At 39.2% G+C, this 14,587-nt stretch overlaps 1 protein-coding gene across 1 annotated transcript in view; it reads left to right on the plus strand.

Annotated features, from left to right (window-relative positions):
* ELP4 (elongator acetyltransferase complex subunit 4) overlaps positions 1–14,197 on the plus strand; it is a 144,297-nt gene extending 130,100 nt beyond the window's left edge. Inside the window, exon 10 of the mRNA XM_027705331.1 lies at positions 11,830–14,197. Coding sequence (XP_027561132.1) covers positions 11,830–11,961 — 132 coding nt within the window. The 3' untranslated portion in view covers positions 11,962–14,197. The remainder of the gene's footprint in view (positions 1–11,829) is intronic.
* The last annotated feature ends 390 nt before the right edge of the window (positions 14,198–14,587 follow it).

Here is a 14,587-nt window from a genome sequence, read left to right on the forward strand (position 1 = left end):
TTTAAAGCATTGGTTTCTCAAAGGATAGGCAGCATTGACCACCAGTGCCATTTTTTTTTTTATTTTTTTTTATAAGTAATATCAACCACTGAATAAAAAATATACCACTGTGCATTTTCATACCAACACAGGCTAATCCAATATTACAGATATTAAATTACACTTCAGGGATTTCTGAAGTCTAGAGATTATTTGGTAGTAACACTACAAAAGGCATTATTAGCTGGCGTTTTAAAGTGTAGCCCTCCTGAGTCATGGGGTAGCAGTGCTGAAGAGATATTAAGATAAGAATTACATAATGCCTATATCCTTACCTAGGAGTTAAGGGAACTGAACATACTTCCTATATCAGTGTCAGTTTTTAGGGTGAGAAGACAATGATAGCAGAAATATCTTTTTCTTTTTTTTTCCCCTTTTCTGGCCTGCTTTTTGCCTTAGCATGAAGTGTCTGACAGTGGCATTTGCCATTGCAGAGCTGAAGTTTCTAGCTTGTGAAAAGCTGCAAACATAAACAAACCAGTCATACGTTCAGCAGCCTTGGTTTGTAAATGTGCAGGATTTTGTAAGCCAGCCATGCATCTATCTAAATGATACTTGTTTTTTAAAACACAGATTACTAGCAGTAGTTTGCACTTCTGTAGCCCTTTTTCATTTCTGTAGCACTGTTTTAAAGTGATTGAATAATCTGTGTTTCTCCACACATAATAATCCTGCGAGGCAGACTCAGAAAATACCTGTAGCAAAGAAGAACCTGCCTGTGCATGAAAAGCAAAATAATCGTAATAAAAAAAAAAAAAAAGGATAAAAAGCTGCAGAAAATTGGTCTGCTTTGAAAAGCTATTAAATTGTTCCTATCCCTGAAGCTTTACAAATGTGCTAATTGTTGTGTTCTGGTCATGTAATGTGTTTCTGCGTGAAGTTTCGGCGCTTTCCTGTTGCTGAAGCCCTCGTGCCGTCTGGGGGAGGGACTGACGGGCTGTGTGACACAGGGTAATGAATCTTCCCTTTGGGCAGCACATGCTTCGGGTCTGAACGCCCAGAAATGCTTCACAGATGTGCTGGGCTGCCTAGCAATGGAAATTTTCTGATTCTAGCTGACCTAAAAAAGTAAATAGACTACAGAGCATAAGGCTACTCCCAGTATAAAACAACAATACACACCCCCCCCCGCTTCCCAGCTAACATTTACATTTTGCCCCCCTTCACGCTCCTTCTTCATAACCAGTGACTTGCCAAACCTGTGACACTGCTATCTTGAAACAGAGGCACTCAGGGACATATTGTGGGGGTGGTTTGCACCGTGTAGTGAAAGGTAAAACAATACAGCTCGCACTGTCTCGGTGCCTTGTGGAGCAATAGTGCATGTCTGGGAGAGATTCTGTACGTCAGCACATCAGCCATCATCAGGAGCTCCTATGCAGTCATGAGTAACGTGTGCATTTGGGTGTGTTGGGGTTGTGTTTGTACACACAGCTCCTGCCACTGATGTTTAGGAGGAAATCAGCCCAGTCAGTGTGTGCAGCATCTAGAAAAACAGCTGGGGCAGCATCCAGGCAGCATCCAGGCAGCCCACAGCTGGGCTGGGCTAGAGTCCCTGAGCTGCTCCTCTTAGGAGAGCACTTCAGAGGATCTGTAGACAGTAAATACTGGAAATCCATGGAAGCTTGTAGGCAATGTATATTCTAGCAATAGCTGGCAGAACTGTTCAATTCAGAAATCTGTTTACATTCCTGTTGTCTCTCTAAGAGTTGGCAAACCGGTCATTGAAATGCACTTGTAACTTGCAAAGGGACTTGCCTGTGTGAGTTACCTGTCTTGGAGCAGAACCTTTCTGTGAAGTGTTGAAATCTATCTGGACAATTTTACCAAGAGGCAGACTACATTTTATCAGTTATTCAGTGCACTTGCACACCCCCAGTAATGGTTTTTAAATGGGGGTATTAATGAGTGTTCTGAAACGTGACAGGAACTGAGACAGAAGCCCTGGTAAATTACAGTGAACTTTAACAGATAGTTTTGGATGCAAACTCAAAATATTTGTTTAGCTTTTTCAATTTAGCTGAAATTGTAGAGGGTGACAATAACACTGTAATCCTAGAACAGATGCTTCTGCTCTGAATGCTACTTCTCCCTCCTCCTCACTTTCATAGCTTTTGTTTGTACACACAGTGCCTTGAACATTTCTCAGGCTTCCCAGTAGAGAGACTCAAGTTGTTGTAGAGCATCCTGGGCATCACCAGCAACACTGGAACGTTTCCAGTGAGCCATCTGTGGTTTGATACGAAATCTGTACTCCGTGGCATGCTGCAATGTCATTCAAAGAAAGAGTAGGCATAGCAAAGGCACTGACTCAATGAGATGCTTCACGTCGTTGTAGGACTGAATTCCTCCCCTTGACCTTTTACACTCCAAGTTAAGAATTTAGTTTAAGCTAGTCACTCAGGTTTCCTGAATAATCAGCAGATATGGACAAGCACTTGCAAGGATGGTTCATCTCATCCTAAGTATATAATATAGGTTAGACTGAAGGGCTGACTTGTAGACAGCTGCAATTAGGTTGAATGAATCCATCAGGGAAGAGAATGTGACATTAACATCAGCATTCACCCAGACTGTCCTGAGAGCCCTAAAATTACTCAGACTTGCATCACGGGTGCCACGCTCCTCTTACATAAGCTCAGGGAGGAGAAACTCAGCAAAAAGAACAGATCCACAGGAGGAATGTTATTCTTCTTGCTCTGGACATAGATGATAACATCAGACTCATGAACTGCTCTTTGAATTTAGAACAGTGTTTCCCTTTAGGATTTAGACAATGTATTCCAATCTCGACTGTAACACACCTAGATGAATATATCTCTTCCTGCTCTCCATCTTTCCCTTTTTCACTCCATTTTTTCTTCCGCCCTTTATCACCTAATTTCTTCCCCTGTGTCTGTTGTCTTTCACTCACTTTTCTAAGCAATATTTTTTTAGTTAGGAGGAAAAAAAAAAGCTTTGGGAGTAATACAGTATTTACATATCCTGACATTTTTCCTTCTGCCTGGATATTTTGTCTCTCACTTCTTCCTTTTTACCCATTTTCTATATTCAGACTGTAAACTCTTCAGGACAGAGACAGTCTTTCAACATGAGCGTGATAAAGGCTATATCAGTATTACAGTAGTGTGCTATTGTAAGTATTTATCCATGTATTTCTCTGAACTTTGGATCAGACAAGTAGTCCTTGGGCAGCCTATAACCATCACTGATGGATCCAGCCCCCTTTGTAACACAGGGAACTTCTTCACTGTCCAGAGACTACAGCTAGAACATAAAGCAGGGCTGTTACTTGTACGTGTGATTTAGAGCACTCTGTGGTGCCCAACACTGGGCATTCTCAGGCATCAGAGAAGGTAAATCTTCCTGATATTTTTATCTTTCACTTGTGTCCCTTCACATCATCTCTAACATGTTGGAGTTTTCCTTTGGAATGAGTTTGTTTGGACAATTGTCTGTACTTGCCTTTCCTGTCACTGAAAAGTAGTGACTAGTGCTGCACATACAAAACCCCACTCGTCTCTACTCACATCTGACTGGAACTTCTTCAGCCATCCAAAATACCCTAGGGATTCATTTTACACAGACATGTACAGAATTGAATTGTATTGGTACAAACAGATATATCTCTGAAAGATTTTCACTTCTTAACAGCCGGTGTTATAAAACTAAGCTTTAAATTCAGACTCAGGAATACAGATTTCTGGTCAGAAAACAGAAACAGCACCATGTGGCACATCCAAACAAATCAGCACAGTTTGAGTTGAATTCTCTTGGATATTATCATATCCCTTTTGTAAAGCAGATAAACTGGAAAGCTGCATGGAACAAGCACATACTAAGATTCGGTTTTCCGAAAGGTAAAACAGCTTTTTACAAAATCTATCACAAAAGGAAGTATGTTTATTAATGGTTCTTAATTTTGCCAGGTGTCTTTGAAGATGCTGTTTAAATAATCTCTTTGTACTACTGGAAACCTGCAACAAAACATCAATGTCCTGTAAATGAGGTGACAGAATTGCCCTGGTTTTGTTTTATTTTACATTCTCTAAGTGATGAAAAATAAGAATTTTAGAATTATACTCAAATATTTTCAGTATTATCATCCATCCTTTAGCAGACAGACAGAGATATATAGGTAGAAGTATATTTATCTGCTATTCATAGTGGAAGCCTTCTCTCAACACCTGATGTTGACAATAGTTATTTTTCATGGCTTGGATTATGCTTCATCCTTTAAAAAAAAATAGGACATGCATATGGTAGATGTGCTTATTTTAACATGGGTTGATATAGTTGTGATTTGTTATAAGTCAGTCACAGCCATATCAAAAGTAGAAAATTTTAGAATGCACTTTTTAAAAGTCAAGTCTTTTGTATTTATAGCCAGCTTGGAAAATGTATCCATTGCTGTGATCTAAACATGATAATGTAGCATCTGTGAACGGAGCAGAACAAGAAGAAACTGAGTTCTAATCCATTATACAGAAAAAGAGTTACCAACTGTTTTATCTCCTGAATTTGTTAAAATACTGAGAAAATTGTAACATGAGTGGGAACATAAGAGATTCATAGTAAATGAGTTTAAAAATAGTTTGTCGAAGCCCAAAATGCGGTTATGGGAGAAGAGTTTGCCACCAATCTCTCCACAAGATCAATATCATCAGCTGTGAGACACTATCATTATTTGGGAACCAAATTTCATGACTGTCATGTGATTTCTGCCTGACACAGGTCTAGGCCATTTGGAATGACTTTTCTAGTTCTTGCTGAGGTAGCTCATGATGTCTTCAGTGGCAAAGGGCTTACTGTTTAGTCATCAAGAAGTGAACTTACATTAACTCGGAAGCGCTTTTAGTTTTTGTGGCATTAATAAAAACTTTGTGTCTTTCCATAGCGATATTTTTGTATGTGAGTTGTTACAAAGTTATGTCAACGTAACTTTGATGTGTCACTCCAGCAGGCTACATGTCATATAAAAGATAATTCATCTCATCACAACACACATATCTGGTGTCTCTCAGTTGGCGAGCTTGGCAAGAGAAGAAGCCAGAACTTGTAGTAACCTCCATGTCAAACATTTGAAAGCAACTTTCTCTCTAGAAGAAATTTAGTTTCAGAGCTGCACATCTTTGTATTAAGCCCAAAGGTAGTATTTTGGTTTTGCCAAGACCAGCTGGTAACTGGTTAAGAAAGCAGTAAAGGCTGAGGTGCTCCTGAAGTGTGTTATCTCCTTTTAAAACCCACCTTTTTCGTGACACCGACAAAAACGCTGAAGTCTTTTCCCAGGCATGATAACAGAAGTGATTACTGGTAATTATAAATGAGGTAATAATAAAAAGACTTAAAAGGGAAAACATAATGCAGGGTTGTGGGCATCATAAACAGAGGGGGGGGAACAGTAGCAGGACCTTTGTGCTACGGACTGTTCCCGTTCTGTCTTGTGTGGGCTTTATGGAATGGCAAGGGTCCTCTTCAAAGAGAATTAGGATATAAAGCTCCCCAACTAAGAGTCTGCATCTTTCATTTTCCCAGCATTCCTAAAATTCTTCTCCCCACCCCCTTCTTCCCCCTAAACCAAATCCCTTCGGCTTTGGTGACTTCAGTCTTCATGGAGTTGCAGCAAATGGAAGGAGAAGGGATCTAGAGAGGTCATTAACCCATCTCCCTGCCCCAAGGCAGGGCTGCAGCCACAGTAGACTAATAAGCTCTCTTTTTTTTTTGGTCAAAGATCCAAATAAATGAATTGTAAAGATTTGGGGGTTTTTTTATTAAGTTTAATTTTGGGAAGTTTGGGCTCAGTTGCTAAAGCTTCATGTAACTGTTAACACTCACAAGGTTGACTTCACTGAAATTACTTTAATATGAATCAAATTAAGAACAAACTACCACCTCATTTTTAATGAGATTCAGTGATTTTACATCTCTCATGTTATTATGTATTTGTTTGCTACAGTATTACACTTATAATAGCTATGAAAATATAATAATGATTTTGGAGTAATATGCAGAATTACTTGTGGTTTAGATCTTTGCAAATATATGTATATCAGCTTATCATACTGTTGCTAAAGAATTTTATATTCTTTATTGCTTAAAGCAATTTACAGAATATGTGATTTTAGTAGCCCTCAATTAATTTTATGAAATTGTGCTGTATCTTGAGTGTCTTCCACCTCAATTATTTCTGCGTATTTTAGCCTGTGTAAAAACAATCTGTACAGACACATAGTAATTTTTGAATTGATTGGGTTTTATACTGTGTAAGTGTAATATTGGATTTCACTAGTTGCCTCCACAGTGCAGTGCCAGTAGATTCCTCAGAAGAATATGTGTAGCTGGTGTGTATAGTTGTACAGTACTCAGTTCTTTAACATTCTCTCTTGTAGCTAACTCTTTGTTTAACCTGTCACTGGTTACTTAAGTTCAGTCATATGATTTTTACTTTATTTTCAGTTCCTCTCGTAGTCAGTTAAAGCCTGCATAGTGTTTCTGGGTGTTTTGTAACCAAGGTATAGTTGGTTTTTAGGAAAGCTGCTGGGCAGTCCTCTTAACACTGAAGAGGAAAAAAGGCTTGACATTGGAAAATCTGGCTTTTTTATGATAAACCTCTGAATCAATCCCCTTGATGCAGTAAGATACACTGGCCAAAGCACTTGCTGGTATTTTTTGTATACTAGGATTTAAAAAAACAAATTGCACCCCCACCAAACGTAGCAGCCCACTGGAAGTTTCTAGAACAGCCGTGGTATGGATCTTTACATCCCAGTCTTACATGGCAGACCAGTGTCAGAAAAGCATCAGTGCTGTGTTTGGTCCTCTGTGCTGGGACTGGGCTCCCTGATTGCTCCATGTCCCTTCTGAGCTGTCCTTTTACCTTCCACTTCTGCCTTCTTTTTTTTTCCCCCCATTGAGAACAAATGAAGTAATTAGAAGTTTTCTTCAGGCAGAGGGAGGAGCAGAGGCAAAGTATGTAATAAGTTTTGTCTCAACTGTTTTCCTTTGGTAATGCATGCCCTAAAGCTGTGTGCTTAGCTGGGTTCAGTGTAATTGTTCCTACCCTGCAAAGCCTTTCCGGACTGCCCGAAACAGAGCACCAGCACTCCCATCATGCCCCTTCCCTGGCTCTGCCTTGCTCCATAGTAGCCTTCTTCCATAGCCAGTTATTTCTTCACTGCATGAATGAAACTCGGAGTCTAAGTCTGAAGATCCTGGGTTTAAACCTTTCTGGCAGCCTCCGTGGGTGAAAATAGTGTGTGATCATGTAATTAAGCACACTGTAATCATGCAGATACACAATTAACTGTGCACAAAGGAAGTTTACTCCAGCATTCCCTAGTTTTTACACTGACAAACTTTACCTTTCTTTGATACATTCTTTAAGAAGTTATCACAGGGAGGGTAATTATAGGATGCTATTTTAACTTGCACGTTTACTTTTGCCACATTATGACCACTTTCCCTTAAAACACTGTTGCCCTGCCAGCTTGCTCTCAGCTACAGGAAGTTTTGTGTTCATCCACACACTGGAATATTTTAGTGAAAATCTTAAACTATTTAAAAGAACAAATGAAAATGTACAATTTGATGTCTAGCATTTACGCCAGGGTTGGGTTTTTGCTGCCCTGCAAAAACCCACCCGTTTGGCCCAGGCACACTCAGTGCTGCCTTTTCAGCTTGACCCTTTTCCAGGCACGTTCCTGCTTTTCAGACCAGGAGGTGAGACACTGCCTGTGCCCACACTCTGAGCAGAGGAGAGGGGCAGGAAGTGGGAATGGACAGCAGTGCCAGCAGGAGAAAGGACAGATCAAGAACAGGTGGGAAGAGGAGGAAGAGAACAAAACAGGGGATGAGGAAGACAAGGAGTTGAGGGTTGAGGCGAGGAAGAGTGGTGTGGTGCTGAATTTGGACCTGGGCATTAGGAACAGAAGCAAGGGCTGGAATGTGGGCAGGAGAAACCCAAGACTGGCAGGAGCGAGAATGAAGAGCTTGGAATCAGAAAGCCTCTGCTGGGGTGGGAGGCTGAGGGGTGCAGAGAACCAGAGAAGAGACACTTTTGTCATGAAAACCAGCTGTGAGATGGGAGGCCTGGACAGGAAGGATTGGGATTGCTGAAGTGAGCAAAATCAGCCTGATTCTTATCAGACTGATAAGAGAAAAAGGGGTCGAAAGGGATGGAGGTCACAAATTTAGAAATAGCAGAGAAATCTGTCCCCCGGAAAACATTTTGCCCTTAACTGGGTCTTTAAATGTGATTGTTTCTCTGTGGTCAGCAAATATCTGTGAAAATGTCTGATCATTCTGTGATGCTGGTGTTCAGAAAGGATCACAGCCTCTTCATGCTATCACTGCCTTAGTTCAAGGGACGACAATGTCTCCATTGGTGCCTAAAATAAAGGCCTGGTTTTTAACCTGTGGATGTCTGTATAATGCCATGCAAAGAATTTCCAGTTTGTTTGTGGTTTAAAATTTAGAATATTTTTTAATGGTGCTAAAATATTTATTGGTATTAATATTTTCAGCCCTGTATTTGTTTTTAATCTGCACACAGAAAATGTAAGGAATGATATTTTGAAAAACCTATTCAGGCTTTATTCAGAAGTAGCATGTGTGTGTCCAATGATTCAGATCTTAATGGCAGGATAATATTCAGTTGTTTTCAAAGGACTCTAGAGTTGTTTATTGTTCAGAATGTGTCTGATGTGAGGATGAATGTGGTATGTGCAGTGAAATATGCTTCCTGGAGAACCAGCAATTTGTTATAATGCTTGAAAATTGGGATTGTAGAGAGGGCAAGGATTGCAGGAGGGATGGTCTTGTAATTAAGACAATTGAAGGATATCATGGAAGGTGTGATGTGTCTCTGCCAACACCACTGAGCTTCTGTGTGATCACGTTGCTTCAACCCACCATTTTTATTTCTGTACTCTTATTTTGTGTTTCCCACTTTCTGATTGCCTGATTTGGAGTTCTTGAAGAAATACTAAGCACTCACAGCTGCAAATGAAGTTAGCATTTTATTGTGTGAAATGCTGTAAAATGCTAAACACTCTGGAAAAACAAGTCCTAAATGCCTCAGATTGTGTTTCTGAAATTAGTAGATACCTTTGGCCATGTGTTTTATATGCCTCAATTCCATCTCTAAAATGGAGGTAACTTTTCTGCCTTCTCTCACAAGAATATTAGGAAAATAACACGGTTGGTATTTGTGAAGCATTCAAGTGCTGTATACTGACATGTGCTATTGAAAAGCCATTCTGTCTTCAGAACAAGGTTTGAATAGTGTACAATAAATATGTCAGGAAAGTTCAGAGTAAACAGTGACAAGAAAATAAAATACTGAATAGCCAGTCACTAAATGAGCAGTGTGCATCCTCTTCAGTGAATAAGATGGGGGAAGAAGAGTATATGCCTGTATAATGAAATACTGTATCATAGCAAATATACCTCTAAAAGCCTAATTCAGTTCCAATATCCAATCTGAGGATCTTTAATTTTTTGCTTTTTCTGCCTGTAAGTCTTTGGAAATTTATAAATATTCTTCCGTCTATTTTCTGTTTGTAATATATGTTAGCAAATGAACCAAATGACTGTGTAAATATAAAAAACTTCTTTTCTTTTGACCATGCTTTTAAGTCCAGGCCAGTGTGGCAGGGTTTACAGTTGTTCCCTGTCTGTGATATTAGTCAGTCCCTGTGTAAGATGAGTTTGCTGAGTCTCGGTTCTGTTAACTCTTCATCACCTCGCTGTGAATCCATTTGGCAGACTTGGCAAAAGGGTCAGTAGTTGCAGGAGGAAGATGGCATTGCTACATGTTCCCTAGAGGAAGCTCCTCCTGGTGAGGGCAGAGAGATACTTGCAGTGAGTGGGAGAAGGTTGGGTTAGTTCACTTGTCTCTCCGCCTCCCACATACCCTGTACCCTGCCAGCAGAGCACTGTACACTTTTTTTTGAAAGAAAATGTGATTGAGGGATCTGCCAAGTGCTTCCCAGCTTCTCCTCCTCCTTGGTTTTCAGTGGTTCCAGCCGCCCTCACACAATCCAAGCCGTACATTGGCTCCTCCCAGCAAACGCTTTTCTCAGCAGGCTCGTGCCCCGGTTTGGGTTGTGTTGATGCAGAGATGAGGCACCATGGACCACAGTTCACATCCACAGCCATGCTTAACATTCCTCGGAATAGGGAGAGGACTGTAAGTGAAGGATGCTGTACCACAGCTCTGATTTAACTCACTGAAATGTCAGAGCTGCCTCCACTTACTGTGTGGTGTATCTGGGGAGTGGGGTTTGCTGTGCTAATTGTGCTTCACAGGCAAAATGCTGTAGATAAACACACACATTTCTCCTGTTTCAGCACTGAGATATGTCATGTCACCCTGGGCACAGGCTTTCCTGCTTCTCACACGTTACTTTATACATTTCCTTCCCTTGGAGAAGACAACAACCCAGCACACATTCTTCTCCCAGTGCTGCCCACAACCAGAAGTGGTAGGAAGCACTTGAGAGCATCTCTCAAGTTATGCCTAATTGCACAGGCTCAAAGCCAGCAATGAATTGAACAGCTCAACTCATTGTAAATACAAAGATTTCATATGCTTTTTAATTGAATTCTTATCTTATCATCCAAGAGTTTCAAAGGTATTGAATGAAGGGCATCTGTGTATACGTGTTGTGATAAAAGCAAAACTGTAGCAAAAGCTGTAAATAAGGAGAGTCCACACAGCCATTACTGTTCTCCTGTTCCCTTCAGAAGCCTGTGCATTTTAAAAGAACCCCACAGTTTAGCCTTTGCCTACTAAATCATTCAAGAAATATGCTCCTTCCATGATACCAGTTTCATAAATTATTGCACTGTGCAGAAGATGCTCAACTGTCTCATCTGACTGGCTTTCAGTGCCTCACTGTGTCCAAAAGTAAGCCAGTAATTAACTAAGTAAAGCTTTGGCTTTACATTCATTTTCACCTTTCTTTACGAAAGCTGAATGGTAATTTCATGTCTTTTATGTATCTCCAGTGTAAAAGATCCTCAGAGAGGGGGTAGAAATATTTTTGTCATAGTTGAAAAATAAGGTTTATTATGCAAGGACCACGTGCTTGTGGACAACCATGTCTCTGTTTCCCCATCTGTAAACTGGATGTAATGTTCCCACAACCCACTAGGGAGGGCAGGCTTTGATTAACATATATGATTGCCCTATACATATGCAACCCGTATCACTGCTTGTTTTTATTAGCAACTAGCGGTAGAATATGAAGAAGAAACATCTAGCAGAATAATGCTGCAGCCAGGGTGAGCCCTCTCCATCTTTTGACCATCACATAATTTATTTTCAGGCTCTGCCACAAAGTGTGCACGTTTGAAATAAAACTACACTTACATTTTAGCTATAGAAATCAAATTATTTGATGTAGAGGTTGACAAACAAGCAAAACACTTGTTTTTTTAAAGGAAAAATGCCCATAGATATGGTTAAATATCTTGAGCAAATTTTTATTTTGTTCAGAAAATTTTCGTAAGGAAAAAAAATCTATTCCAATGCACAGAACCCAACGTATTGAAAACATACAAAACTGTTTCAAGGTCAGCCTAAAAGAATGTCTGGGAAGTGTTTTTATTTGTGTGAGTAAACACCGATCAGTCAGGAAAAATACCACATTTTGAGAGAAGCTATGAAAAATGAATCCTACTGCACTTATTTATTTATTTTTCTCCCTGTTTTTTTCCTCTCTCTCTTTCTTCTCTCTCTCTCTCTCTCTCTCTCTCCCTCTCCCTCCTGAAAATCTCCTGCCACAGCGGCTGCATTTGCCTCCAGACTTGTCAGCCACAGTGAGCCGCGCGAGCAAACAGGAGCTGGCAGGATCCGCCAAACTGCTGAGCTCAGGATGTGCTGCGATGGCCACGGGCAAGAAGCACCTGGACTTCTAGTGATTCCTCCTTAGCAGCTTCACTCAGATTTATATGACACTCTAATTATGAGTGTTAATGACTTATATAAATATTTTTCTTAATGATTTGACCCAGCAGAGTCTTTAAAAATACGTGTTGTCATATGATGCCTTCTTTTTTTCTTTTCCTTTTTTTTTTTGTATTCTGGTTTCTTTGTGCTAATTTTGGTCTTGTTTGGGTTTTGCTTTTCGGTAAAGCTTCTGTTATGTTGGGTCCTGCCATTGTTCTGCTCCACTGGAAACATACAGTATTTTGTTCCTTTCCTGAAAATATGAAAGTTGCTGTTACCATTTTCATTTCTGTATTTTTTTACACTAAAAAATAAAGGGATATTTTTCCCAATAGATTTTTTTTACATAGTAACATTTAATATTTTGTATGAATAATGAGTTGGATGGTTTATTGCAATAAAGGAATGAAACTAAGCAGTTCATTGTCACGTGTTATTCAGAAAGCAAACCAGACAGTTTTAAAAACATTCATTTTTGTAATTTGAAATACCATTCTTAAATTTCAGGAAATCATTACATTATTTTATTAAATATGTAATAATAAAGTTAAAATACATAAGATAGTTTTTATTATAATATGCCAGTAATTAAGAAGGGTTGTTTTTAAATCAGATTATATTTTGCAGATAATTACTTTTCCTGGTGGTTTACTACATGCATTAAAATGCACTTGAATGGAATTTAGTAACCAGAGAGGAAAGAATTGATTTCCTTATGTAGTTCAAAACAGTAATCCTAAACAATTGAAGTCAGCACTATGAAATTATGTCAACAGACATAATTCAAGATTGAAATTCAAACCGACAGCTACATTAATGCCAGGAAACCAGAAGAGTGCATTTGAGCTCGGGGAAGGATATCACAGCATGCTGGTCTGAAGCAGGGCAGAATGTACAAGTAATTCAGGCTTCTCTACCCTCAGATATACAATTTGTGAACTTCTAACTATTCTGTTTGTATCTCTGTGTATCTCCCGTCACACAAAGGAACAGTAAAGCAAAGCTGACCTGGGAATTAAAGTGGTTTTGCATTCTTTCTTCTGGGGCTGACTTCCATTTTGAAAGGTAATATCTTCTTCTCTGCAGAACTTCCAAGCCACCCAGCTGTAAGATTGCATTACAGTTTCAAAATTTAGTCTTTATAATAGTGTATTACATGGCTGGAGTGAAATTGAGTCTTCAAAGAACATGTTAATAGGATGCAGTAATGGTAACATATTTTGATGGGTTTGGAACCAAGAGTTGGTGAAGTGGTTTGCTTTTTTTTTTTTCCCTGCAATCCAGGTTCTGCTTTATTTTTTTTCTCGACAACGCTGTGTAAAACAAAGACATAGCTTTTAAAACTGTCTAACTAATATGATGAATGTCAATCACTTAAAAAACTCCACTGTAGCATAAACACATACTGTATACAGCTTTTATTCTGAATTAGAATAATTGAATCAATGACAGTGATTTGCCAGGATGTCAAATCTATCCATCATATCCTGTCACTACCAGTTTATTTTTTGTGATCAAAATCAAAAAGACTACTATTTTGTCATCAACTATTTCATTAGTAGTAACAATCAGGTTTTCTCTTCTATATTTTTTAGATATGCCTGTTATATTTTTTATTTCTAAAGACACAAATCCTTTTTAAATCTTTTCAAAATAAAGTTTCAGAACTGAACTGTCAGTTTAATGAAGGAAAAAGACATCTACTTTCCTATGCAAACATATTTAAAATATTATCATCGATGTCTCAAACAGTTTTTCTCTTTTTGTATTATATGTAACACTGAATGGAAGTTCTCATTAGATACTTAATTGTGCCTTTTGAAAGCATGAAATAATTTAAATACTTAGGATAAAGTGATTTTTAACAAAGGTGAAGTTTTGCATAGTACATCTTTTTAATGTAAATAACACGAAACACGGTATTTCTTTGTGGAATATAAAGTCACAAGACGTATAAATTGCTGACAACATACTTAAATAGGTCGTTCACTTAACACACAGGGGAGAAAATACCATAAAAGTCACAGTCCATGCCTAGTTAATGTATTAACTGAAAATTATTAGCAAGCAGCATATGTATCCCATGGATGTACATGTCTGTGTGTGTGTCCCATGCATCTGTAAGACTTCAGTTTCCAAAACCTCAGTAGGTTAATATTAAAGCTGACAAATATTTTGAGTAATAAAAGGAACTCCTTCTGCAAATCTGCATTAGTGTGGTGGTTTCCTTCTGAGTCACTAAACATGCTTTGTAAAATAAGTGTTAGAGGATACAGATGTACAGTGTTGTTCACCTAAGGCAAAGACACGGAGCAAAATTCCTCTTCTTTCCTCCCAAAATATCATATCAGCTGCAGCAGCACATGACAGTGACTTGGCTACTCCAGTAAACTGATGGGTGAAACAGTGCTGTGACCGTGCTACCTGAGAGAATGTAGATATATTGTAGATAAAGTGCAGATTCCAGTCGTTGCCCCAGAAGCAGTTTTGACCCGGGGAGCTGCAGAAGCTTTGACGTGGTGATTTTCCTGGGCCTTTTCCCCGCAGCTGCACTGTGACCATCGGGCTCCTGTGCACAAAACATCCTTCAGCTCT

This window comes from Neopelma chrysocephalum, unplaced genomic scaffold (genome assembly GCF_003984885.1).
Source record: "Neopelma chrysocephalum unplaced genomic scaffold, ASM398488v2 Primary Assembly neopelma1_323, whole genome shotgun sequence".
In the NCBI taxonomy this organism is placed as follows: domain Eukaryota; kingdom Metazoa; phylum Chordata; class Aves; order Passeriformes; family Pipridae; genus Neopelma; species Neopelma chrysocephalum.